We start from the raw sequence: 23998 nt of genomic DNA, 5'->3' as shown, positions 1-23998 counted from the left end.
GGGGCGGCTGCACATCACCCGGGCGACGGCTCCCAGCTCCGCGCCCAGCCGCCTGGCCGCCCGACAAGCAGCTGGCCTAGGCGCTCCGAACATGACTTCGAACCGGGGCGTATCCTTCTCCCTGGCCCAGTCCAACACTGCGATCGAAGGGTTGGCAGAGGCGGAGAAGAATGTTGGGGAGTCCGAGAACACCTACATCCTGAGGCCCATTTTTCAGCAAAGGCGGGTAGCAGGCGGGAGGTGGCGGAGGCTGCTGGAAACCTGAGCGGTCAGAATTGGCGGCTGGGCACGGGGGGCTTCCGGGTCGGGGAAGAGGGGCGGGGCTTGAGGAGAGGGGCGTGTCCAAGAAGAGGCGTGTCCTCCTCGTGTGGGTGGGTGTCTCCGGGATGGATGGTGGGCGTGTTCAGACGGGGTGGGCGTGTCCAGGACGAAGGGGCGTGACCTAATTATAGGCGTGTCTTGGGCGGAAGGGCGTGACCTCATTGGTGGGCGTGGTCGCGTCTGGGTGGGCGGGTCGAATAGGTGATGGGCGGGGCGGCTTCTTTCGGGGGAGGTGCGTTCCTGCTCTACCTGGCACTGGGGAGGTCCTGGGGTTAGTCCAGCAGGAAGCTCGCAGAGGACCGTGTTAGCCGAGGTGTCAGTGCACAGGTATGGCAGTGGAAGTGGTTCTAGAGACCCAGGACGTGGTCACAGCGGAAAGGAGATGGATGACATAGACATAGAGGGTCAGAAGGCTGGCGACTTGCATCAAATGTTCTTCAGCCATGTTTCAAAGCTTTTCTGTGCACCTACGCGCGTGCCAGAGAGGGCTTACTCCTCTCTATTAGGCATGGGAACTGATGGATACAAGTCTTAACTCAGGTAAATGTGAATTCTCTGGGCCTGTCTCCCAGATGAGTTCCCAGAGTTAAGGCACACAATCTAGTAGAGATGATAGTCCACGAGGATTTAGAACAACACACACACACACACACACACACACACACACACACACACACACACAGAGTAAATAAGATTTCCCCCCCCAAAAAAAAACAAGACAAAGGCAAAAAAAAAAAAAATTCCCAAGCCCCTTCTCTATTGGTTGAAACCAGATTGTTGAGTCAAGTGAGCAAATATTTAAAGCTATACACACACACACACACACACACACACACACACACACACACACACAAGATTTCCCAAGTCCCTTCTCTGTTGGTTGAAACCAGATTGTTGAGTCAAGTGAGCAAATATTTAAAGCTATACTGTGATTTAAGAAAAAAAATTCGGGGCCGGGCGGTGGCGCTAGAGGTAAGGTGCCTTGCCTTGCCTGTGCTAGCCTTGGACGGACCGCGGTTCAATTCCCCGGTGTCCCATATGGTCCCCCAAGCCAGGAACGACTTCTGAGCTCATAGCCAGGAGTAACCCCTGAGCATCACTGGGTGTGGCCCAAAAACCCAAAAAAAAAAAAGAAAAAAATTCACGGGCCCGGAGAGATAGCACAGTGCCGTTTGCCTTGCAAGCAGCCGATCCAGGACCAAAGGTGGTTGGTTCGAATTCCGGTGTCCCATATGGTCCCCCGTGCCTACCAGGAGTTATTTCTGAGCAGACAGCCAGGAGTCACCCCTGAGCAATGCCGGGTGTGGCCCAAAAACCAAAAAAAAAAAAGAAAGAAAAAAAGAAAAAATTCATGTGGACAAGAGGACACAAGATTATATGTTCGTTTATCTTTCTGAAGCTTCTGAACACAATACCTGTGTTTCTGCTGTAAAATAGTACAAAACAAGACTAACAATTGGTGGACTACTAGAGAGATTTGTGTAAGTTGTTTGAGGGAAAGTTGAAACAGTTTACTGAGAATAGAAAAAACTTTTAAGAGCCAGGATATACTATGGCTTTTAATAGGAAGATCATATTTTGAGTAGATGAAATCCTAGATACTGACTTTGGTGAGACTTATGCTTATTTGTGTACATATACAAATGGAATACTACCCAGCGATGCAAAGATTAAACCCAGGGCCTGAGATATGTTGGAGACCTAGAATTTAATCTCTGGCACCACATGGCCCCTTACAGTATGTCAGTAGCCCTATTACTCCCAGCCTAGTATTCGAGCCTGTTGAATTGATTATAACTAAGGTGCTTAGTTGGTACAGTGGGTCTCTTGATACAGTGGGTATCTTGAATAGATGTGATCTGACATTTGAAGTGTGTGAGCTTTTAAATGGTGCTCTGGTGGTCCAGGGGCTCTTTGCCATGATTCTTGGCTGCCAACTAAGCCAATGGATCAATGCAAGACTGTGGATGTAATATTGCTCCTGACCTGATATCTCCACATTCTTTCTTGCCCAACAACTTTTTTTTTTTTTTTTTTTGGTTTTTGGGCCACACCCGTTTGACACTCAGGGGTTACTCCTGGCTATGTGCTCAGAAATCGCCCCTGGCTTGGGGGGACCATATGGGACGCCGGGGGATCGAACCTCGGTCCTTCCTTGGCTAGCGCTTGCAAGGCAGACACCTTACCTCCAGCGCCACCTACCCGGCCCCCCAACAACTTTTTTTTCCAACATACTTTTAACAGGACCAGTCGCGGCATTGCTGTGTGGAGAATAGGATGTAGAGGCAAAGGTAGACTTGCTAGGAGGCCTTTGTAATGGAGGCAAGGAATGAGGGTAGCTTGGAAAGGGATGGTAGCAGTATGATGATGAGAGTGAATTTTAGAGTATTTTGAAAGAGTTGATAAAATTTGGAGATGTAAAATTAGACTATGACTAGTTTTCCTTCATTTTATATTTCTTACATAATAAAAGTATGAACAATGGGGGGTAAGGGCTAATAATGGGAGAGGTTAGCTAAGATATAAAGGTATATTGGGAGTATGGAGTTAACAAACTGTTTTATTTAGGTTCAGGCCCTCTGTGGTTAAAGTCTGTATACATACTGTGCTCAAGGAAGAATTGACAAATGCTGAATATTCTCCAGAAGAAATGCCTCATCTCACAAAACATTTATCAGAAAGCATTAAAAATAAATTAAAAGGTAATCATTATGATGAGAAATTACTGACTCTTTTTTTACTTTGGGGATACCCAGTGGTGTTCAGGCTCCTGGCTCTGTACTCAGGGGTCATTCCCGGAGGGACTTGGGGGATCATACTGGTGCAGAGGATGGAATTCCAGTCAGCTGCTTGCAGGGCAAGTTCCATATCTGCTATACTATTTTTTTTTTTTTTGGCCTCCTGATTCCCTTTAAACAGTCCATTTTATCCATCATTAAGCAAGGGTCATAAACTAGAGATTCTATTAAAGGCATTTCTCTCAAATATCTACTTATTTGGTAATTTCATGTATATTTATGTGTGGGGATAACCCAGGACCTCATACATACAAAGCATATATGTGACCCCTGAGCTACATCTCCAGGTAACTTTAACTCTGAAAGTTTATGTAGATAGTGGAAAAGTTATGTGACATATAAAATGGTGGGGAACTACTATCCAAAAATTTTATTTGCAAGTATGCAGGAAGCCAAGGATCCCCTCACAGCCTGACCTTAGTCCATCTCTGCCACTCAGTTCTTAAATGCTTACTTTGTCACCCTTCTTTTCTTGCCGAACCCTGCATCTGTAGAACTGATCTTGAGCTTCTTTACTTTTCTGTTCTGTCTCTTAATAAGTCCTTTCTTTACATCCTTTGACATTATTTTGTGTGTGTGTGTGTGTGTGTGTGTGTGTGTTGGGGGCTAACTTGGTGGTGTTCTGGTGTGTGCTGTGCTATAGAAGATGGAATTCAGGGTGGCCCACATGTAAGACTTATGCTTTATCACTTGAGCCACCTCCCTGATCCCTATCTCTCCTTTTTATTTTATTTTGAAGAGAAAGCGCCTCCCAAGTGGTGCTCAGGACCAGTCTAGCTGGTGATTCAATTCAAGGCCCCAAGGATGTGAAGCTATTCAGATCCTGTGGTGCTGAGATACCTGGGCCGTGGGAGCCTCAAGCTGTACTTTGTGATGCTGAACTGAATCTGGCTCGGGTGCTTGCTTACATGTGCCTTGCCTCATTATCATTTTAATTTTTTAAATTAAAATATCCTATAAAAATGTTTAAATAGGTGGCCAGAAAGATAGCATGGAGGTAAGGTGTTTGCCTTGCATGCAGAAGGACGGTGGTTCGAATCCCGGCATCCCATATGGTCTTCCGAACCTGCCAGGAGTGATTTCTGAGTGTAGAGCCAGGAGGAACCTTTGAGCGCTGCCAGGTATGATCCCAAAACAAAAAAACAAACAAACAAACAAAAAGTTTAAATAGGGCTGGAGAGTTAGATTCTGGAATCCCATATGGTCCCCTGAGTCTGCCAGAAGTGATTTCTGAAGTGCAGAGCTAGGAGTAACCCCTGAGGGCTGCTGAGTGGGCCCAAAAATCCAACTCTCCCCTCCAAAAAGTTTAAATAATATTGTTCACTTAATTTTAATAATAGTATTCCTTTGTTTTGGGAGCCAGGCCACTTATGCTCCGGAGCAACAGTGCTCAGGAGCCGTGTAGTGTGAGGGAAATGAACCAGGATTGTGGCCACAGCAGCTGCATGCAAAGCAAGTTATTTATTTATTTATTTATTTATTTTTGGTTTTTGGGCCACACCCGGTAATGATCAGGGGTTATTCCTGGCTATGCGCTCAGAAGTCACTCCTGGCTTGGGGGGCCATATGGGACGCCAGGGGAATTGAACCTCGGTCTGTCCTAGGCTAGCGCTGGCAAGACAGACACCTTACCTCTAGCCCCACAGTACCGACACCACAAGTTATTTATTATACTATCTCTCTAGCTCCTGAACTTACAAAAAACAAACCCCAAAAAACAAAAACAAAAAAATCCCACAAATATTTTTTCTTGGAGGGAAGAGATGTAACCCCAGAGCGCCGCCAGGTGTGGCCCAAAAACAAACAAACAAACAAAACAAAACAATTTTTTTGTAAAACTTGGACTACAGCAATGGCACAATGGGTAGGATGTTTACCTCGCACACAGGCTGACACATGTTCAGTCCCCTGCACCTTTTTTTTTTTTTTGGTTTTTGGGCCACACCCCGTGTTGCTCAGGGGTTACTCCTGGCTGTCTGCTCAGAAATAGCTCCTGGCAGGCACGGGGGACCATATGGGACACCGGGATTCGAACCAACCACCTTTGGTCCTGGATCGGCTGCTTGCAAGGCAAACGCTGCTGTGCTATCTCTCCGGGCCCTCCCCTGCACCTTATGTACTCCCACAAGACTGCCAGGAGTGAATCACTTAGTGCAAAGCCAGGAGTTAGCCCTGAGCACTACCAGGTGTGGGGGTAAAAACCAAAAGCCAGAACCCAGAGAACAATGGTTTCTTTCGGGACGGGCCTGTGTGGTGGTGCAGGGGTAAGACATCTGCTAACCCCTTAGTGTCACCAGGTATAGGCCCCCTCCAAAAAAAATGTTCCCTTTTTTGGTAATGACTGGGTTACACACGTTTGGTTGTGGGGCTCAGACACCCACATCTAGACACCACATCTAGACATCCCAAACATCTAGTTTGGGAGCTTTACTGGTTAAACTTTGATGTAGTACTGGGATGTCAGTATATCAGGGCTCCATTTCAAGGTGCCTCACACTAACCAGGGAAGCAGGGTACCCCAAACCAGCCCAGGATTTTTTTTTTTAGCCCAGGATTCTTATTTTACACTTGAATGGAAAGCTTGCTCACTGCTAATTGCTCATTGCTCCGGTCTTTCTTCTTTTTTTTTCTTTTTTTTTTTTTTTTCTTTTGGTTTTTGGGCCACACCCATTTGATGCTCAGGGGTTACTCCTGGCTATGCGCTCAGAAGTTGCTCCTGGCTTCTTGGGGGACCATATGGGACGCCGGGGGATCGAACCGCGGTCCGTCCTAGGCTAGCGCAGGCAAGGCAGGCACCTTACCTCCAGCGCCACCGCCCAGCCCCCGGTCTTTCTTCTTGCAGTTGCCATTGATAAGTTATTTTTGTTTTGGGACCACACAGGCTTTTGCTGTGCCCAGAGCTTGCTCAGGGCTCACTTCTGGCGCTACCCCAGAACCATATGGGTGCTGGAAATCAGACTCAGCCTGGCTGTGTGCCAGGCAAGTGCTATCTCTCCAGTCTCATGATGAGCTCTTCACTTTGATGACAGTTCTTTCTGGATAGGATTCTGTTATTGTTTTTTTTCCCCAGAAAGAGCTAAGTAGCAGTATATTTTTTTGATGTCTTACAAACAGGAGGTTGTCATTCATTTAGTCTTTTTTTTTTTTTTTTTGGCCACACCCAATGACACTCAGGGGTTACTTCTGGCTATGCTATGCACTCAGAAATCACCACTGGCTCAGGAGACCATATGGGACACTGGAGTTCGAACCCAGGTTCGCCCTGAGCAGCCACATGCAAGGCAAATGCCCTACCGCTGTGTTATCGCTCCAGCCCCTTATTTAGTCTTTTTTTTTTTTTTTTTTTGGTTTTTGGGCCACACCCGGTAACGCTCAGGGGTTACTCCTGGCTATGCGCTCAGAAGTTGCTCCTGGCTTGGGGGACCATATGGGACACTGGGGGATCGAACCGCGGTCCGTCCAAGGCTAGCGCAGGCTAGGCAGGCACCTTACCTTTAGCGCCACCGCCCGGCCCCCCCTTATTTAGTCTTAATTAATTGATTATTTATTCTGGGCAGTGGTATCAGTGGTGCTCAGAAGCTACTCCCAGCTCAGTGCATGCTAGTGACTCCTGGTGGTGCTTCGGAGTATCTACTTGTCTGCCTTTTTTTGTTTGTTTGTTTTTGGGCCATACCCATTGACACTCAGGGGTTACTCCTGTGCTCAGAAATTGCTCCTGGCTTGGGGGAATATAAGGGTTGCCGGGGATCCAACCCACTTCCTTCCTGGATCAGCTGTGTGCAAGGCAAAAGTCCTACTGCTGTGCTATTGCCCCGGCCCAATTTTTTGGTCTCCTAAATGTGTTTCCAGGGAAGGTATTCCCCCTGAGCAATTTCATGAAATGAATATTGACTCTGAACTTCCTCTTCTATAGAAGTTTCTTCCTGTTTTATAACATGTATTCTCCTGAGGTGCCCAGCTCATGCCTTCTCACATTTTCCTTGATACACAGATTCCTACCTTTTTAGTTTTTCTTACCCTGTGTTAACTTTTGGTTTGTTTTGATTTTTTGGAGTGTAGTGAGTTAGGCTACACCTAACCATGCTTAGAGACTAGTACTGGCTAGATAGATCTAGTAATCATAGGTACATACAAGCAAGTACCTTAACCCCTGCTCTATTTCTCCTGCCCCCAGTGTCTTTTTAAAGATAAACTGTTTGGGGGCTGGAGCGGTAGCACAGTGGTAGGGAGTTTTCCTTGCACATGGCCAACACTGGACTGATCCGGGTTCGAATCCCAGCATCCCATATGGTCCTCCGAGCCTGCCAGGAGTGACTTCTGAGCACAAAGCCAGGAGTAACCCCGATGGATCCTTGGTTATATATTACCAATGGTTATTATATTAGTGAAACCAGCCAGGGAGTGAAATACAGTCACGGATGTTTCTTTTTTTTTTTTTTTTGGTTTTTGGGCCACACCCATTTGACGCTCAGGGGTTACTCCTGGCTATGTGCTCAGAAATCGCCCCTGGCTTGGGGGGACCATATGGGACGCCGGGGGATCGAACCGAGGTCCGTTCCTTGGCTAGCGCTCGTAAGGCAGACACCTTACCTCTAGCGCCACCTTCCCGGCCCCAGTCACGGATGTTTGTACTCAATGGTATATAAAAATAACTAAAGCAAAGAGCATAAACCTAGAAAACTAACTCTTAAATTCAGTGAAATCTATGGTGGTTATCAGGGGAAAGAGAGAGGGGCTGGAAGGAGTACATGCTTTTCTTTTTGCTTTTTGGGTTACACCAGGCAGCGATCAGAGTTACTCCTGGCTCTACACTCAGAAATCGCTCCTAGGAGGCTCAGGAGACCATATGGGATGCCGGGATTTGAACCACTGTCCTTCTGCATGTAAGGCAAATGCCTTACCTTCATGCTATCTCTCCCCTAGAGAACATGCTTTTCTGCACACACATATACTTTAGCATTTCCAGGCACAATCTCACACACCTTTATTTTCTTGTGTCTAAGTCTTACTGCTCCCACCACCAAAGTCCTTGTGTCATCTGACTATCAAAATCACTCCCCTTTCCACTCCTCCCAGCTTCTTTCTTCTTCCCCACTGATAAGCACCATCTACTATGCTTGAGAAATTGTGAATACCGAACTCAGGTACAAATATCTTTTCTAAATTTCTTTGAATCAATCTCCCCTTTCCTTTCTCCCCGTTTTAGCTGTTATAGCAACTGGGTCACAAGCATTCTTAGTTGTAGTGCTTACACAATTGACAGTGCTCGCCAAGAGTCACACACACTTTTGTCTAGCTATTGGGCAGTACCTCATTGTGCTAGAGATACCCTGGTTCTGTGCTCAGGTGTCCAGCCTTTGAAATGTTCAGGGGATTGATCCTATGTGCTTCTCACACACACACTTCTTGGTTTTGGTGTGCCAGAGACCACACATTCTGAGGGAGAAGGAGAGAGAGGGAGAGGGAGATACTGTTGAAAATGTCAAGGAGTTGGGGTGGCGCAGGGCAAGAGGGAAACTAGGGACATTGGGGCAGTAAATGTGCTCTGTGAAGCGTTGGAACACTGTAGGGCTGAAATTCAATCATGAATAACTTTGTAACTCTATCTCACTGTGATTCAGTTAAAACAAAATTTTAAAAAGGAAGTGTCTTATTCTCCATATCTTGAGTACTTAGCTCAAGGATTTAGTATCTGACAGGATAAAAAAATAAAGGAAGAGAGCTAAGATCTGGTGAAAGTAATATTTGTATTACTACTGTAATACAATATAATAATACATGTACACAATGCAATACTATCCCATCAAACTTATTTTAGCTCATCTAACTTTATAACACCCTCAACAGTTATATAATTATAGACTCTTTTTTTTTTTTGTGGTTTTTGGGTCACACCCAGCAGTGCTCAGGGGTTACTCCTGGCTCCAGGCTCAGAAATTGCTCCTGGCAGGCACGGGGGGACCATATGGGACACTGGGATTCGAACCGATAACCTTCTGCATGAAAGGCAAACGCCTTACCTCCATGCTATCTCTCCAGCCCCAGACTCTTTCAATAGATAAGATAAACTAATTTTTTTTTTTTTTTAGTGACTCAAGCAAGCAGACTTTATTACTAGCATGCTAGGGCCGACTCCTTTCCTTAGGTTAGAGAGCTCAAACTAAAATATTTTAAAAAATGGGCCCAGAGAGATAGCACAGCGGCGTTTGCCTTGCAAGCAGCCAATCCAGGACCAAAGGTGGTTGGTTCGAATCCCGGTGTCCCATATGGTCCCCCGTGCCTGCCAGGAGTAACCCCTGAGCAGTGCTGGGTGTGGCCAAAAAAACAAAACAAAACAAAAAGTTAGCTAAGAGTTCACATTTAGGGGTTGGAGCGAAAGGATAGCAAGTTGATGCTTGCCTTGCATCCGCCAACCTGAGTTTCATCCCCAGTATCCCATATGGTCCTGGTCCCATGAGCTCCTTAGAAGTGTTTCCTGGGGCCCGGAGAGATAGCACAGCGGCGTTTGCCTTGCAAGCAGCCGATCCAGGACCAAAGGTGGTTGGTTCGAATCCCGGTGTCCCATATGGTCCCCCGTGCCTGCCAGGAGCTATTTCTGAGCAGACAGCCAGGAGTAACTCCTGAGCACCGCCGGGTGTGGCCCAAAAACCGAAAGAAAAAAAAAAAAAGAAGTGTTTCCTGAATAAATGACCCCTGAGCATCGCCAGGTGTGGCCCCAAAACAAAAAAACAAAACAGGGACCGGAGCGGTGGCACAGCGGTAGGGCGTTTACCTTGAATACTGCTGATCTAGGAAGGACCGCAATTCGATCACCCGTCTTCCCATCTGGTCCCTCAAGCCAAGAGCAATTTCTGAGCGCATAGCCAGGAGTAACCCTGAGCGTCACCAGGTGTGACTCCAAAACAAAACAAAAACAAAAACGGGTTGGAGAGATAGCATGGAGGTAGGGCGTTTGCCTTGCATGCAGAAGGATGGTAGTTCGAATCCCGGCATCCCATATGGTCCCCGGAGCCTGCCAGGAGTGGTTTCTGAGCGTAGAGCTTGGAGTAACCCCAGAGCGCTGCCAGGTGTGACCCAAAAACCAAAAAAAAACCCAAAAAAAAACAAAAACAAAAACAGGGCCAGAAAGATAGATAGCATAACGGTAGGGTATTTGCCTTGCAAGTGGCTGACCCATGACCAACGTTGGTTGGAATCCCGGTATCCCATATGGTCCCCCGTGCCTGCCAGGACTTACCCCTGAGCGCCACTGGATGTGACCCCAAAACTCTCCAAAACAAAAACAAACCAAAAAAACAGGAAGCCGGAGCAATAGCTCAGCGGCAGGGTATTTGCCTTTCACATGCCAACACAGGATGGACTCCTGTTCGAATCCTGGCGTCCCATATGGTCTCCCGAGCCTTCCAGGGGCGATTTTTGAGCAAAGAGCCAGGAGTAACCCTTGATCGCCACTGGGTCTGACCCAAAAACCAAAAAAAGAATTTGTTGGGGGCTGGAGAGATAGCAAGGAGGTAGTGCTTTGCCTTGCATGCAGAAGGACGGTGGTTCGAATCCCGGCATCCCATATGATCCCCCGAGCCTGCCAGGGGCAATTTCTGAGTGTAGAGCCAGGAGTAGTCCCTGAGCGCTGCCCGGTGTGACCCAAAAAACCAAAAAAAAAAAAAAAGAATTTGTCTTCATTTTTTCTTTCTTCGGGCCATACCTGTTTGATGCTCAGGGGTTATTCCTGGCTACGCGCTCAGAAATTGCCCCTGGCTTGGGGGGACCATATGAGATGCCGGGGGATTGTACCGTGGTCCTTTCCTTGGCTTGCGCTTACCTCTAGTGCCACCTCGCTGGCCCGAATTTGTCTTCATTTTTGTTTCTTTTTATTATACTACTCAGTATGTTTGTAGGCTGCTTATGTGTAGTAGGCATTTCTGTCTGCATTAATTTTACATTTGCTTATAGATAATTTGCTTTTTCTTTCTAGAAATGGGATTTGACCGATATAAAATGGTGGTACAAGTAGTGATTGGAGAACAAAGAGGCGAAGGAGTATTGTGAGTAGTTGGTTTACTTTACTTTTGTCTCTTTCATTATGTTTTCTTCTTGGCAATCCAGGAAAGCTAGATCCTTGCAAAGTGAAACCAAATGCAGCCAAAAGATCCTGGCACTGAACAATGAGTCTCACAGTGGGTAAGCTCTAGAGCAGGGGTCTCAAACTCGCGGCCCGTGGGCCGTTTGTGGCCCTCTGTACAACATTTTGTGGCCCTGCCCTAGAGGAATCTTTTTTTGTTTTGTTTTGTTCAAGGCTTACTACTGACTTTTCACTCAAGAATCACCCCGACTTTGCCTCCTGCGGCCCACAGATAAATTGAGTTTGAGACCCCTGCTCTAGGGTAATTCGTTTTTATGGTATCTGTAGATTAGTAGTAAGACTTTATATATATATATATATGTAATTATATACAAAGAACATCCAGGTTTATTGATCTATGCTTCTACCTACATTCCTTATTACCTAGTTTTTAATCATCCTATTCTCATAAATTAATTTCTTTAATATTGTGTGAGATCTTTTTAGCAATCCTAATCACCTTTGCTTAACCTTGTTTTTGGCTTGGGCTTATGTTTTGTAAATTTCGTCTTGTTTTGTTTGTTTGTTTTATTTCTGGTACTGATGTCACTTATCTGTTTCTCTCCAGTTTTTCTTCCTAATTTTTTTTGGGGGGGGGTTTGGTTTTTGGGCCACACCCGGCAGTGCTCAGGGGTTATTCCTGGCTATCTGCTCAGAAATAGCCCCTGGCAGGCACGGGAAACCATATAAGACACCAGGATTTGAACCAATGACCTTCTGCATGAAAGGCAAACGCTTTACCTCCATGCTATATCTCCAGCCCCTTTCTTCCTAATTATTCTCTCTTCACCACTGGTCTCTTGCTTGCTTCTCATTCCAGCTATGGCATTCTTCAGGGATCATTGCTTGTTCTGCTCTTCTCAGTGCATTTTCAGAGATCTCTTTTATTCTCAACTGTTAATCCTGTACTGCCGAGTTTTAGCATGTGTTTCCTGTTCTAAGTGTTAATATTGCATAGTCTAGTATTTCATAAGAAAGTGCTAACATGTTTATTGTATGAACTCAAAAATGCCTTGCAAATATTATCCCTGAGAATTTATGGTATAGGGCTTTTTGATTTGGAAGGGAATACAGATATTTTCTAGAGTCCAGTCCTCCAATTTTATGGATAACACATAAGAAGCTCAGCATGATCTGCTCAAAATTATGTATCTGGTTAGTGTTGGCTTCACTAATAAACTCCAATTCTCTGATTACCAGATGGTGGTAATTTTCTCTGCCAAAATCAGCAAATGATTTCACCCCTGTGTACAATATGAGGATATAAAATTGCTAGAGGGATAACACAGCAGGTAGGGCATTTGCTTGCACGCAGCCTACCTGGGTTCCATCTCCAGCATCCCATATGGTGGTCCTCCAAGCCCGCCAGGAATGGTTTTTGAAAACAGTGCCATGAGTAACCCCTGAGTGCTGCCAGGTGTGGCCCCAAAACCAAACCAAATCAACCAAAACAAAAAGGGGGCTACAGAGATAGCAAGGAGGTAGGGCATTTGCCTTGCATGCAGAAGGACAGTGGTCCGAATCCCGGCATCTCATATGGTCCCCCGTGCCTACCAGGAGTAATTTCTGAGTGTAAAGCCAGGAGTAACCCCTGAGCACTGCCAGGTGTGACCCCAAAACCAAACAAACAAACAAAAAACCAAACAAACAAATAAAAAGGCAACCTGGGTCCCTGCCAATCATCACAACCTATGCTCAGTCTTGGTGAACACAGTCTTTCTGTCTCTTATTTCAAATTTCAAAGAAATGTATTCAGATTCTCACTGCTATATAGTATTAGTTGAGTATTTTTAGTACGTTACTGTAATTCAGTTTTGTTAATATAGATCCCATTAGCTAAGAAAGATAGCTCAAGTGGTAGATGCTCTGACCTTTGTCCTTAGTATTGGCCCCCAAGTGGTAATGCTGTGGCCCTTGAGTGTCAACATGCTAATGGGCCCCAGAACTCATCCATGAGGCCCAAGGACTGGGCATCACAGGGATTCCCACCAATATCACTGGACATGACTCCTCTAAAAATCTTAGCTTTTAATGAGCCATTCTGCCTCTTATTTGATTAATTCAGAGGTCAACATTTAGGCTAATTGTTGGAATAAGAATGTTTCTATTTTATTTTCTAATTGGGGTTTTCGTGACTTTTCATTGTTCTTTCGTTTTTCTCATTTTTTTCTCTTGTACTTTAGTACCTTCTTTTTGTGTTATATTTAATTTCATTTTTCATTTTCTTTCTTTCTGGCCTTTTGGGCCATACTTGGCAGTATGAGGGGAATATAAAGGAGGATAGAATTGAGTCTTTTCCATATTCTCCAGCCCTTTAAACCATTTTCTTGGCCCCTCATTTTTCATTTTCTTTTTTTTTTGGTTTTTGGGCCACACCCGGCGTTGCTCAGGGGTTACTCCTGGCTGTCTGCTCAGAAATAGCTCCTGGCAGGCTCCGGGGACCATATGGGACACCGGGATTCGAACCAACCACCTTTGGTCCTGGATCGGCTGCTTGCAAGGCAAACACCACTGTGCTATCTCTCTGGGCCCATTTTTCATTTTCTTATGTTTTCTTTCATAGATTCTATTTTAAGTTGGTTTATGATTTAAGGCAGGGGTCTCAAACTCAATTTACCTGGGGGCCGCAGGAGGCAAAGTCAGGGTGAGGCAGGGCTGCATAAGGGATTTCGCTCACCGAATATTCACAATAAAAATCGCATTAGTAAGAAAAAAGTCGCGGGGCCGGGCGGTGGCGCAAGAGGTAAGGTGCCTGCCTTGCCTGCACTAGCCTAGGACGGACCGCGGTTCGATCCCCCGGCGTCCCATATGGTCCCCCAAGCCAGGAGCAACTTCTGAGCGCATAGCCAGGAGTAACCCCTGAGCGTTACCGGGTGTGGCCCAAAAACCAAAAAAAAAAAAAAAAAAAAAAGTCGCAAAAAAATCGCATTAAACATTTGCATACCCCGAATGGAACTGCTCAGGGTATGCGAATGTTTAATGAAATTTTTTCTTACTAATGCGATTTTTATTGTGATTATTCGGTAAGTGAATAATTGTGAATACTGTGATATTTGAAGGCCAGCCATGGCCACAAAATGTTGTACGGAGGGCTGCAAACGGCCCCCGGGCCTTGAGTTTGAGACCCTGATTTAAGGTTTATAAGTAAAGTGTTCAATACCTAATCCTTTATATGGCAGATTAATTTTAATTTAAAAAATTGGGGGTAGGCAGGGAGGAAATATTACCTACTGTGTATGGTTGGCCTATGTGTGATTGACTTGGGTTGGATTTCTGAAAGCACATGGCTACTTCAGCATCACTAATACAGACACCCCTGAGAAACCACTAAAGGCAGGTTCATCAGCATTGCAGAATCAAGTAGCAATCACATCCTGATCTACCAGCCTGGTTGGGTCAGAATCACTGATGGGGGCCTCCAGGCCTGAGCTCTCAGGGGATACCACCTATAATTTCTGTGTGAATGTCTCAGGGAGCACTCCTTTCTCTGAGCATTTGGGTTACTCCCAGGTAACCATGCAATTGAGTGATCTCTCTTACCTTGCTTTTTCCATTTTTAAACACTCGTTTAATTTAGTCACTGTCATTTACAAATCTTTTAATATTATTATTATTATTTTGTTTTTTTGGGCCAAACCCAACAGCGCTCAAGGGTTACTCCTGGCTCTGCACTCATATATCACTCTTGGCAGACTTGGGGGACATTTTGGGATGTCTGGAATTAAAACCAGGTCCATTCGGGGCTGGCCCATGCAAGACATACACCTTACCACTGTGCTATCTCTCTTAATATTAATGTTCCATGAATACATGTTGGTACACCACATCTACCACCAGGATATCAACATCCTTCCATTACTGTCTACGTCTACTCTCACCCCCTTACTCCATTCAGTGCAAGGGATCTTTTTTGTGAACTCAGTTTAATAGCAGCCTCTCAGGGACTGTTAACATTGACCATTGCTTATCCCCTTGCTGTTTTTTATAGATCACTTGTTATTTGTACTTCACCCTTTGACTCACATGATACCTTCGTTTCACTTACATATTTTTTTACTATTGATAAAATTAATGCATGCTCAGGAGATCATGTGGCACTGGCGGTTGAACCTCGATCTCCCACATGCAAACCATGCTATTATTTCTTCACATAGGGGTTCTCCCACTTGTTTCTTCTTCTGGGATTTCTGTAAGGTGAATGTTATTCTTATTAATGTCTCAAGGGCTCTAAATTAGCTTTCCAGGTTAAATTTTCTTTTTTTTTTTTTTTAGTCTGTTTTTGTATCTTTCACTGTAGTATGTTTCACCTTGAAGGTAAGGGGAGTAAAAAAGGAATAAAATACTAGGCTGGGGGGCCGGAGAAATAGCATGGAGGCAAGGAGTTTGCCTTGCATGTAGAAGGATGGTGGTTCGAATCCTGGCATCCCATATGATCCCCTGAGCCTGCTAGGAGCAATCTCTGAGCATAGAGCCAGGAGTTAGCCCTAAGCGCTGCCAGGTGTGACCCAAAACCCAAAAATAAATAAATAAATAAATAAATAAATAAATAAATAAAAAAATACTAGGTTGGGGAGAATCTTCTATAGAAAACTTTAAAAAGCCGGAGAGATAGCACAGTGGTGTTTGCCTTGCAAGCAGCTGACCCAGGACCTAAGGTGGTTGGTTCGAGTCCAGACGTCCTATATGGTCCCCTGTGTGCCTGCCCAGGAGCTATTTCTGAGCTGATAGCCAGGAATAACACTGAGCGCTGCCGGGTGTGGCCCAAAAAACCAAAAACCAAACCAAAACAAAAAAACTTAAAAAAAAAACACAAGAGTTCGGGGCCGGGATGGTGGCGCTAGAGGTAAGGTGTCTACCTTGCAAATGCTAGCGTAGGACGGACTGCGGTTCGATCCCCTGGCGTCCCATATGGTCCCCCCAAGCCAGGTGCGATTCTGAGCGCATAGCCAGGAGTACCCCTGAGCGTCAAACGGGTGTGGCCAAAAAAAAAAAAAAAACCCAAAAGTTCATATAATACAGTTGACATCTATCTTTTTCCAGAGATTTGAACACATGTACACATGGATTTTAAAGCTAAGCTTTGTCATTTACAATTTGAATGACCTTGGACAAGATTTCTAAATTCTCAGGCCCTCAGTTTCTTTGTTCATTAAAATTATTATAATAATAGTACCAATTTTATAGGACTGAGTTAGTACATGCATGCAAAGCATGTAGATCAGCTGACACAAAGAACTTGATGTTAATAATGAATAATCGAGGCCCAGAGAGATAGCACAGTGGTGTTTGCCTTGCAAGCAGCCGATTCAGGACCAAAGGTGGTTGGTTTGAATCCCAGTGTCCCATATGGTCCCCGTGCCTGCCAGGAGCTATTTCTGAGCAGACAGCCAGGAGTAACCCCTGAGCACCACCGGGTGTGGCCCAAAAACCAAAAAAAAAAAAAAAAGTAAAACATTTGTGGTTTGTTCACTTAACATATTATTCAAAGTTTTTCCTTGAAGTTTATATATATGTATATATACATGTATGTATAATAATGGTTTCATAGATTTTACTTATTTATTTTTGGTTTAGGGATCACACTTTTGACGTTTAGGGGTTACTCCTGGCTATATGCTCAAAAATTGCTCCTGACTTGGGGGACCAGATGGGATGCCGAGGATCAAGCCACTGTCCATCTTGGGTCAGCCGTGTGCAAGGCAAACACCCTACCACTGCGCTATCACTCTGGGCCCTAAACTGTATTGTGGGGGAGGACTCATAGATTTTATTGCCAAGAAACAACATGTTTTCATTTATTAATACCATTGAACATGTTTTACTTTTTTTTTTTTTTTTTTTTTTTTTGGTTTTTGGGGCCACACCCGTTTGATGCTCAGGGGTTACTCCTGGCTAAGCGCTCAGAAATTGCCCCTGGCTTGGGGGGACCATATGAGAGCCAGGGGATCAAACTGTGGTCCTTCCTTGGCTAGCGCTTGCAAGGCAGACAGACACCTTACCTCTAGAGCCACTTCACTGGCCCCCACTTTTTTTTTGGGGGGGGCCACACCTATTTGACGCTCAGGGGTTACTTCTGGCTATGCACTCAGAAATCGCCCCTGGCTTGGGGGGACCATCTGGGAGGCTGGGGGATCCAACCGCCGTCCGTCCTACGCTAGCGCTTGCAAGGCAGACACCTTACCTCTAGCGCCACCTTCCCAGCCCCTGAACATGTTTTACTTTTAAGCTGGTTTTTGTTTTTATTACTTTCTTTCTTGCCGTGGAATTAAACAGAAAGGGTAATTTGAGATGACAGCTATCATAGCATCCTAGATTTAGAATTGGAAGATTGAATTCTAATTTAGAGTCTATCTTTTCTTTTCAGGAACTATATAAGATGATTAGTTTGGACTAAATAATTTGTCAGGTCCTTTCCAGATCTACTTTTTCATAGTATTTTGCAAGTATTGAGCCCATTTTAGACATGAGTCATATAGTATTTCTTTCCTTTAAAGGTCACACATAAGTAGCCAAAGTAATATAACACACAGTTGACATTGGTTCAGTTCCCAGCACCACAGATGATGCTCCAAGCTAGAAGAGATACCCAAGTGTAGAGCCAGGAGTAAGCCCTGAGCACAGCCTGATGTGGGCCCAAAATGAACAAAAACACAACTAATAAAATAGAATTTCCCACCCAGAGTACCATGATTTCAAGCTATCAGGCTGACATTCAGGTCTAAGTCTGCTAGAGACCCAAGGATACCCATCTCCCACTATACACAGCTCCATCTCTGACTGACTTTAGGGTATAGGTAGGATTATGTGCCAGCATGTGAGGTTTGGTCTATCAAAAGCGCTGGCCTATCAAAATGTATCAAGACAAACTTTCCTCATGGAATAAAAATATGTATGTATGTATATATATGTATATATCTGTAGTTCAGATCCTTGTCTATTGACTCTATTCTTTGACATTTTTAGCATGGCTGCTCGTTGTTTCTGGGATGCTGACACTGACAACTACATACATGATGTTTTCATGAATGTAAGTCTATTTGGAAATGTTTTTTTTTCCTTTGTGGGGATATGCAGGCATGCCAGATTAAATTATTTAATACTTTTTTCTTTTAGCTGTGAAAGCTCTTATATTTTAGACATTTGTCTTAGGCCCCTGTTCCTTTTCATATTACTAAGCAGATACCTAATGTGCTGTTTATAGGTAAGGGGACTTAGATGTGCATAGATGATTTACCTCTTTGCAGTTTGATTTTTGGAGTAACATTTTGTTTATTTAGTCCTTAATAGTTACTTTGTTAAACTAAAGAAATCTGATAGCAAAATCAATGAAGAATTACTATGTATTTCTTTATCCATCGGCTTTTGAGGTAAAGGTTCAATATAAGGTGCTATTTTTCTCTACTTTTTTTGGAGCTAAAAGTGCTCACTTTCCTGAATCTTAATATACTTCGTTCAGTCAATAATCTTGAGCTTCTGTTATAGACCAGCCACAAAGGTTCTAGGAATAAAAATAACTAAAACAGGAATGGTTTCTGCAATTGAAGAGCATAAAATTTATTTCAAGATACCAAATAAACAGATATGTATTAAAAAGCTACCTATTGGTTATTTTCTTTTTGATTTTTGGTCCATACCCAGCAATACTCAGGAGTTACTCCTGGAAGTGCTAAGCAGGGAGGGGGATCACAGAGGAGGCCAGGGATCAAACCCAGATTGTCTGCATGTAAGACAAATACCTCACTCATTGTTCTACTGCTCCAATCTCCAATAAGTGCTTTATGTAGGAGAAGATTCCCATAAAGTACTATGAATTGGGAGAGAAAAAACAGGCCACTGAGCTCATAATGACTGTGAGTTGAGCTCTGGTTAGAATTCAGTCATGCTAAAGTTGAGTGCTCAAGTCAATAGTCTTGACTATTTGTTACAGGTATAAAATAAGTACAGAAGCTGAGTTAAGGGCTTAAATTCTAATAGGATTTTATTTCTAGTATTTTAGTTTGTTAAATCCACTAACAAGAGTAAAGGAACTGGGCTAACCCTAAAATTTTGGTTTGGGTTACTTGAGTTGCTAAAGAGGTGGACTCTAATCATTAAGTGTGTACAGTGTTTTTTATTTTTTTTGTTTGTTTTATTAAATTTAACTGGGATGTGGGGCACATTTTGAGATTCTGAACTAAAAGATGAAAAAATGAATTTAACTGAGAATAAACATCCAGTGACCATTTGCTCTTATACTTTACTTATAACAAGGTGCTATTTTATTTTATTTAAATTTTAAACTGTATTCATTGATTGGTTGGTTTTTGGGTCACACTTAGAGGTACTCGGGTTAGTCCTGGCTCTGCACTCAGAAATCACCCCTGGAAGGCTGGGGGACCATATGGGATGCCAGAAATTGAACCAGATTCTTCCTTGATCTGTGACCCCACTCTTCTTGAAGAGTTTGTGCATTGATTTTTCACTCCTCATAATTTCCATAAGCACAATTTAATAGTTGCATTTATCGCATTAAAGTTATGACAGATGCGGGGCTGGCGCGGTGGTGCTAGAGGTAAGGTGTCTGCCTTGCCAGTGCTAGCCTAGGACGGACCGCGGTTCGATCCCCCGGCGTCCCATATGGTCCCCCAAGCCAGGAGCGACTTCTGAGCGCATAACCAGGAGTAACCCCTGAGCGTCACCGGGTGTGGCCAAAAACCAAAAAAAAGAAAAAAAAGTTATGACAGATGCTAGTGACCATAGTTTTGCATGCAAGGCAAAAGCCCTACCACTGTGTTATCTCTCTGGCCGCACATGGTGCTATTTTAAAATTTATTTTGGTTGGGTTTGGATCATATCCTCTGATGCTCAGGATATGCTCAGGAGTGAACCCTAGAGATCAGAAGATAATATTCACATATGCTGGGGATTCAATCCATGTCTGGTCACATGGAAAGCAAGTGCCTTAACTCCTCCTATGCTGTCTTTTCGCCCAAATCTATGTTTTTGGATTGGATAATGCATTTTCTCCAAGAAACTAAAGCAGGTCATACATTATGTTCTCTGACAAATCAGGAAAAATGGGAATACTTAATATATGAATATTTTAAAGTGTTTTGTTGTTTGAGGGTTGTATTTAGTGGTTCTCAGAGCCTACTCCCCATGTAATGTTTAGGGGACCAAAACTTGGACTCCCACATGTATGCTCTAGCTTTGAGCCATCTTTCTGGTCATGTGAGAAAATCTTTTTTTTTGGTTTTTCAGGCCACATCCATTTGATGCTCAGGGGTTACTTCTGGCTAAGCACTCAGAAATCACCCCTGGCTTGGGGGGACCATATGGGACACTGGGGGATCGAACTGTGGTCCCTTCTTGGCTAGCGCTTGCAAGGCAGACACCTTACCTCTAGCGCCACCTCCCTGGCCCTGAAAATCTTATTCTTTACTTTCCTGCCCTTTAAGAAAAGCTATTTTTATTGTTGTTTTGGGGCCAGGATGGTGCTCAGGGGTTACTCCTGGCTCTGCGCTCAGAAATTGCTCCTGGAGGGCTCGGGGGACCATATGAGATGCCAGGGAACAAATCCAGATCCATCCCTGGTCAGCTGCGTGCAAGGCAAATACCCTACCACTGTACTACTGCTCTAGCTACAATAAAAGCTATTTTGAGGTTATCCTGATGCAAGCAACTTGATAGCCATTGCTCTGGTTTATTCTTCCTTTCTTGTGAGTTTTGTGATTGAAACTGGCAAGGATCTGAAATTGCGACCCCTGATGGGGGACCCCCGACCCGCGGGGGTGTGAGAATGGAGGTCGCTAGTAATTTGTGGGTTCTCTCGAGCAGAGCCAATCTGTGAAGTAAACTTGAGAGGTTAGTAAAAAGAGGGCTTAAGACAACTCAGCTGTTCAAAAGGATTTATTGCCCGGGAGACGAGCATTTATAGGCAAAATACGTCATGGGGGGTGTTACAAGTTCCACCAATTACAGCTTGCAAGCACTTATCAGCATAAGCTGGGGGCAGGAAATAGGGAGGGGTAAAGAAGTAGACTTGAGCACATATAAAATGCTAATCATTATCTCGTTTGTACTGAAAGCATGTAAAACGTTACCAAACAGGATCTTATAAATTTTACTCAGCAAGCATAAATAAAACATCAGCTGTAAACACATTAATCTTTTTGCTAACACAAAGGCAAGTTGTTCTATATGGGTAACTTCCCTCTGGCTGGGTGGATGGCTGCTCTGAATATGACTTTAGAGTTTAGCTATATCCTTTGTCCTCAGGGCATGAGTGCCTCAAGTAACAAGGTCTGGGACTTCTGAGACACCTTTTTGTTCTAGGTTCTATCAGCTCCCCAGAAGAAATGATGTTTATTTCAGTTGCATGATGCCCTAAGTCCCTAATTGGTACTTATCTGGATTTGTGTTTGTTTTGTTTTGTTTGTTCTTTAGGACAGCTTATTCTGCGTTGCAGCAGCATTTGGATGTTTCTACTATTGAATCTTTGAACAGCTGGGAAAAGAAATGACCATGATGAAGTACAAACTGTTTTATATTCTTAGGTACACTGACAAAATAAAAAAGTCGTAGTGTGGCAATCTTGTTTGTGGAGTTTGGGACTTTTAATATTCTGATTTTTTATACTAGGTTATTATGTTTAGAAAGTAGAGAAAATCCTTGGGGCCGGGTGGTGGCGCTCAAGGTAAGGTGCCTGCCTTACCTGCGCTAGCCTAGGAGACGGACCGCGGTTCGATCCCCCGGCGTCCCATATGGTCCCCCAAGCCAGGAGTGACTTCTGAGCGCATAGCCAGGAGTAACCCCTGAGCGTCACCGGGTGTGGCCCAAAAACCAAAAAAAAAAAAAAAAAAAAAAAAGAAAGTAGAGAAAATCCATGATCCAGTTACTTAAACATTACCAACTCTCTCTCTCTATATATTTGGTTTTTGGATCACATCCAGCAGTGCTCAGGGGTTCCTCCTGGCTGTACACTCAGAAATTGTTCCTGGAAGGCTCGGAATGCTGGGATTCAAACCACTATCCTTCTGCATGCAAGACAAATGCCCTACTTCCATGCTATCTCTTTGGCCCAACTATAAATATTTTGGTATTTTCTATCAGGGTTTTAAAAATATTATTGGTTTTGGGGTCACTCGGGTTTGTGTCAGGGGCCCCAACAATTTATGTTGCTGGGATTTGAACCAGGTTCCAAAGATGTAGCCACAGCCACAAGAAAGGTTGATTTTTGTACATGATCTGAGGCCCCACCCTTCTTGAAGAGTTTGTGCATTGATTTTTTCACGCCTCATAATTTCCATAAGCACAATTTAATAGTTACATTTATTTTATTTTTATTTTTTTGGTTTTGGGGTCACACTCGGCAGTGCTCAGGGCTTACTCCTGGCTGTACACTCAGAAATCGCTCCTGGCAGGCTCGGGGACCATATGGGATGCCGGGATTCAAACCACCGTCCTTCTATACGCAAGGCAAATGCCCTACCTCCATGCTATCTCTCTGGCCCCAATAGTTGCCATTTATTACATTAAAATTATAAGAGATGGCCAGTGACCATGCTTTGCCTGCAGGAGATCCAAGTTCAATCCCTGGCACCCCAAACATTTCCAGGAGTGACCCTAGCATTAAGCAGAGAAATAGTCTGAGTACTGCTAGGTGTGGACCCCAAACTAAACCAAACCGACAATCCTTCCCTCCCAAACTAGGTTATACCAGTGGTTGTTAATTCCATGTCCTTATTGAGGGGACTTTTTATTTCTAAATTCTTCACCATTACAACACTGGGATGAATCATTTCTGTGCATAACCCCCCCCCAAGCAGATTTGCTACTGTTGCCTTTATATACATTTCTTTACTTAGATGCACCTTAATACTTAAACACTCATCCAATTTCTTCAGATGGCCATAACATCAGGGGTGTCTCAGGGGTAACTGTGGGCAAAACTGGCTCTCTTAACTTTCCAGAATTCTGAATTCTTAGGTCTATTACTGTGCCAAGGTCCCTGATGTCCCTGCACTGGCACTTCAGGCCTGCAGCGTTCTACCTCGGATATTTTTTGGGGGGAGGGGGGTCACACCAGGCAGCGCTCAGGGGTTACTCCTGGCTCTACGCTCAGAAATCGCTCCTGGCAGGCTCAGGGGACCATAATGGATGCCGGGATTCGAACCACTGTTGTGCCTGCAAGGCAAACGCCCTACTCCATGCTATCTCTCCGGCCTCCTACCTCGGGCTTTTTAGTGAATTATTTGACCCTCAAAAGGGAAAAGGGAACCAAAAATTGTTTTCGTTTCTATTCTCCCTGGAGGCCCTTGAGCAACGCATCCATTTCCCTGTCCTGTCCTTCTCCAACTCTTCAAGTCATGCATGCACATGAAAACTAAAGAGTAAGCAAAAAGAAAAGTCCTTTTTTTGTTTCATTTTGCAAACTTCTTCCATAAGACTGGGAAGTCTCCCAGCACTAGGAATGAATCCCTCCGGAGTCTCATGCCCTGCAAACGCATTTCGTACCTCAAAGTCGCCCTGCTCTCAGTAGCTTCCTAGGGACCCTACCTTAGGGACCACCCGGGTCCGAAAGCCGAGGTAGAAAGGGGGTAGAAAGGACCACGGCGGGCCAATCGGCAGCACCCAGTAGAAGTAACCAGGCACCGATGATGCTGGGAACGGGTGGGGGGTATGTGGGCGCTCGAGAGGAAGAGGCGCAGGGGCCCGCCTTGGGAGCACCCCGACGATTGGGTCTAGCCAGGCGCCGACCGAACAGGGCCGCAACACTCCA

General features: G+C 44.5%; 1 protein-coding gene across 1 annotated transcript; it reads left to right on the top strand.

Moving 5' to 3' along the window:
* The first annotated feature begins 13 nt into the window (after nt 1-13).
* Nucleotides 14-21809, top strand: DYNLT2B (dynein light chain Tctex-type 2B). The gene is made up of 5 exons (XM_049774485.1): nt 14-222; nt 2890-3023; nt 11092-11161; nt 18202-18265; nt 21664-21809. The coding sequence occupies exons 1-5, from the start codon at nt 92-94 to the stop codon at nt 21709-21711; spliced, it is 447 nt and encodes a 148-aa protein (XP_049630442.1). The 5' UTR covers nt 14-91; the 3' UTR covers nt 21712-21809.
* Nucleotides 21810-23998: the final 2189 nt, after the last annotated feature.

Source organism: Suncus etruscus, chromosome 6, assembly GCF_024139225.1.
Source record: "Suncus etruscus isolate mSunEtr1 chromosome 6, mSunEtr1.pri.cur, whole genome shotgun sequence".
In the NCBI taxonomy this organism is placed as follows: Eukaryota; Metazoa; Chordata; class Mammalia; order Eulipotyphla; family Soricidae; genus Suncus; species Suncus etruscus.
Note: the sequence above shows the minus strand (reverse complement) of the source record. Positions and strands in the feature narration are given on the sequence as shown.

What these genes read in the sequence shown, in the direction of transcription:
- DYNLT2B (XM_049774485.1), top strand. Translation starts at nt 92, where the DNA reads ATGACTTCGAACCGGGGCGTATCCTTCTCCCTGGCCCAGTCCAACACT. An exon ending in CATTAAAAATAAATTAAAAG is followed by an intron (nt 3,024 to 11,091) that starts GTAATCATTATG and finishes TTTTCTTTCTAG; the next exon opens with AAATGGGATTTGACCGATAT. An exon ending in CAAAGAGGCGAAGGAGTATT is followed by an intron (nt 11,162 to 18,201) that starts GTGAGTAGTTGG and finishes TGACATTTTTAG; the next exon opens with CATGGCTGCTCGTTGTTTCT.